The 3739-nt window shown below is 36.6% G+C and overlaps 1 protein-coding gene across 1 annotated transcript; it reads right to left on the reverse strand.

Moving 5' to 3' along the window:
* Window positions 1-95: 95 nt before the first annotated feature.
* On the reverse strand, window positions 96-2008 carry LOC104943944 (obscurin-like protein 1). The gene is made up of 4 exons (XM_010769415.1): window positions 1963-2008; window positions 1306-1467; window positions 1025-1129; window positions 96-606 (listed from the first exon to the last, which is right to left on the reverse strand). The coding sequence occupies exons 1-4, from the start codon at window positions 2006-2008 to the stop codon at window positions 305-307; spliced, it is 615 nt and encodes a 204-aa protein (XP_010767717.1). The 3' UTR covers window positions 96-304.
* Window positions 2009-3739: the final 1731 nt, after the last annotated feature.

Here is a 3739-nt window from a genome sequence, read left to right on the forward strand (position 1 = left end):
GTAACATTTTGATTGCAGGACTTTTACTTGTAACAGAGTATTCCTACACTCTGGTACTTCTACTTTTACTCAAGTACAAGATCTGAGTACCTCTCCCACCTCTGATACTGGGTATAAAACAAGAGCAGCAGTAATACATGTAATATCCTGCTAAAAAGAGCACCTGGTACATTTGTATTTAAGATATCTATTGAAAGTCAGTTTGCCTATCTTTCCTTACTGCTTTGTGTTTATATCATAAAATTAAAGTGAAATTATATTTCACTCTGAGACGGAAAAAAATAAACTTACTTTAAATTTAAATTTAGCAGTGCTTGAAATTGGTCATGGACTTCTTACCCTCCACTGTGAGTTTTGCAGAGCATGTATACTCTCCAACCTGCACACTGTACGTGCCCGCATCATCCAGCGCCACCTGCTGCATGATCAGTTTGCGGTAGCAGCCCTCGCTGCATATCTCGAAGCGTTCAGAGGGCAGGATAACGTTGCTGCCTTTGTACCAGCGGATGCTGCATCTGGGGTTGGACACGGTGCAGTCGAGCAGAACACGCGTCTTCTCCAGGGCGGTCGTATCCTCTAAAGGCTTCACAATGTTGACCGGAAGCTCTGCAATGGGAAACAATTATATTAAGACTGATCAATATAAACTTGATAGAAGACTTCAATTTTTCCTGAAAAAATTGTTTCGCAAAATAATAAACCTTTAAAAAACTAGAAAGAGAACATTAAAAAAAATACCACTTGTTCCAAATACAGATAACTTCCCTCCAAATAATTACTTGCCTATCTTAAAATAAACTTTGGGGACTTTCATAAGAAATAATGACCTACTTATTTCATCATTTTAAGAAAGCATATTTTTTTCTCATCACAACCCCAAGTTCATATGTTTCTTTTCTACTGGCAGAAACGGGCTTCCATATTTTATAGTATGTATCCACAGAAAAAACATTTAGTTATTATTAGTTAAATATTAACAGTAATCGTCCGTAATATTCATTTTTCAAATACATATGTGTGATACCTTCCACCTCCAGGCGGGCAACAGATTCAACGTGTCTGGTGACAAACTTGATCTCTCCAGAGTCCTCTGCTTTCACATTACACATCAGAAGAAAATGTTTGGTCCCTAAAATCAGAAACAACATTGTCAAGATAAATAACAGTACAGATAATAAGACATTTTAAATATTATTTAAGGATCTAAAAATGTTTTGTTGTTGTTGAGATTATACAGTTTTAGAGTGTTGTTAATCTCGTTAATGGTATTTATTAGCATCACATGTTTGTGATTTTTATGCTGACCTTCCTGCCGGATCTTGATGGTGCTGGTGGGTTGAATCCTCTCCCCGTTTTTGTACCATTCTCCTTGCAGGTCCTCCACTGAGATCTCACAAACAAACACGGCGTTCTGGTCTTCCTGGATGTCCACGTCCTGTAGGCGCTTCAGGATCAACAGCTCACGCTCTGCCCAGAGAATAAAACATTAAAGGATGTTAAAATGGGCATTTTCACAATATCAAAGTAAAATAACTAAAGAGACCAATACATAACCTTGAAATTACCCGGGGAACTGAAAATAAGAACAATATTTGTTATTTTATTTATCATTCCAAGGCAGAAATATGCCTCATATGGTAAATACTTGTTACGCCTTCTCTACCCCATTGCATAGAGGTGAGGACTTAAGCAATGATGATGATTTAAGAGGCCTTTGTGTGGGTGTATGTGTGTCTTTTGTATTTTCTAAAATGATTATTATATTTTAATTAATATTATTTACAGTATATATGAGTGCAATGTTACTACCTTCTTTGTATTATTGTTGTTTCTGAGGTTTTGTTGTATACTCCAACTAAATAACTTGAGTGCAGTTATGTTGTAATGCTGGTTTTCTTGAATAATCGGTTGTCAACTTGATGTTATGGATCCTTTTTCCTTAACGGTTTTAATTTATTTTACGCGTCTCTTTTATTGTGTTCACTATCCACATGCCTGCAACCACCATTGTAGCTGACACATTGTGCGGCACATTGTGCTTCCACTTGGAATGAAATGTGCTATTTAAAGCTTACTGCTAACACTCCAGCCACTAATAGTGTTACTATAGTAATAGCAGTACCTACTATAAGTAGGTCATAATCCTTCTACTACTACTGCTAATAATATATTCATTAAAACTAATGAGAGGAAACTGTTATAGTATAAGTGCTTGGTACGAATGTTGGAATAATACACCCTTAAAATGAATGAAATCACTTTCTATTTTTGCATATATATATATATATATATATGTGTGTGTATGTATGTATATCACTTTTTCTTGTAATGCTCACACTTTTTTATTCTGTTTATTCTGTTCTCTGTGCTTCTATTGTTTATATAGACTAATCCTTTTATCAGGGCTGCCAACACCCACGCATTGAGCGTGAGAGTCACGCAATTAACCCATATCTCACGCACTCACGCCACACTTGACTTTTCTCACGCTAAGTTTTCGTCCAAAATAAATGTATATAAATATAAAAATAAAGTGAAGGAACAGCAAACCGAGCAGTCTATGAAATGAGACGGTCTTCTGGCTTCAGTAAAGTTGGAACGATATTGGGAGATTCATATTTCACGGATCAATAACTCATTAACAAAACGTTATTCAGACACAAATGACGTCTCCTACTGTAAGTACCGTGGTAAGGTTGACAACGAACTACAATCACATTTTGATCCAAAAAAAAGCCAATACGCGCCGCCCTCCGAGCTGGACACATTACATTGGTCTCTATCTGCAGCCGGAGAAGAAACGAGTGCTCAGGGACCGTCTGCAAAGTGCAATCACTATTATAAAGCTTATTACTGCCAAACTCACTACACACACATCAATAGTCTTCTGTTGGTCATACTACAGCAGAGAGTTTTGAAGAATATGCTTTTGAATAATTTTGGGGAATATTTACAAATCTTCAAAAAATATGGCATCATCTTAAATAACTTTACTATTATACAGTATATTTCTACCAAACTCACTATTTGCATTGTTGTTGTTAGCATCTGGGTAACTAGCTGCGCTAACGGATATTAGAAGCTGTTTCTCAAACAATTAGAGGGAGAGCTCTCTCCCGTCAGACTGAGAGAGATAACAGCTCAGTGAGGTAAGGGACTCTGTTTAGATAGTTAACTTTAGTCTAGTTATCTCAGTGGTTCTCAAACGTTTTGGTCACCATTTATGAGAATAAATGAAAAACAGTTATGAAATACTATTACAGTAAAACAAGAATAAAGTTTAAATGAGTTATTTGTAAAATATCCATAAAGAAAAAGAAAATCTGTTTACAGTTCTGTTTCATATGGGTGTTGAGAGCTGTATCCTTAAATTCATTTTGCTCTTAAAGTGCACCAGGTTGATGCATATAACTTCAATATTTAAAAAAAAATCTTCCTGGGGGAGCATGCCCCCGGACCCCCCTAGAGGAGGTGAGGACCACCCCCCCCACTTTTAAAATAGCACTTTACCTCTGCTTACACCTATATGCCATTTTATATGCTGTGAGCTTATTATCGAGCCTTCATTGTAAGAGTCGCGGTTACACTGTGTATGTGCGTATTCCACTGTAGCGCCCCCTACATTAATGGGAAACCCTAGTTTGTACATGTTCAATACATTTGTAACACTGTACACATGAACGTTTCTTTTTTCGGTTCACCCAAAAAAAAATACTCACTCCAACGACTGAACTACAAA

The sequence above is a fragment of the Notothenia coriiceps genome, unplaced genomic scaffold, assembly GCF_000735185.1.
Source record: "Notothenia coriiceps isolate Sejong01 unplaced genomic scaffold, NC01 NC01_scaffold00007230, whole genome shotgun sequence".
NCBI classification, from domain to species: domain Eukaryota; kingdom Metazoa; phylum Chordata; class Actinopteri; order Perciformes; family Nototheniidae; genus Notothenia; species Notothenia coriiceps.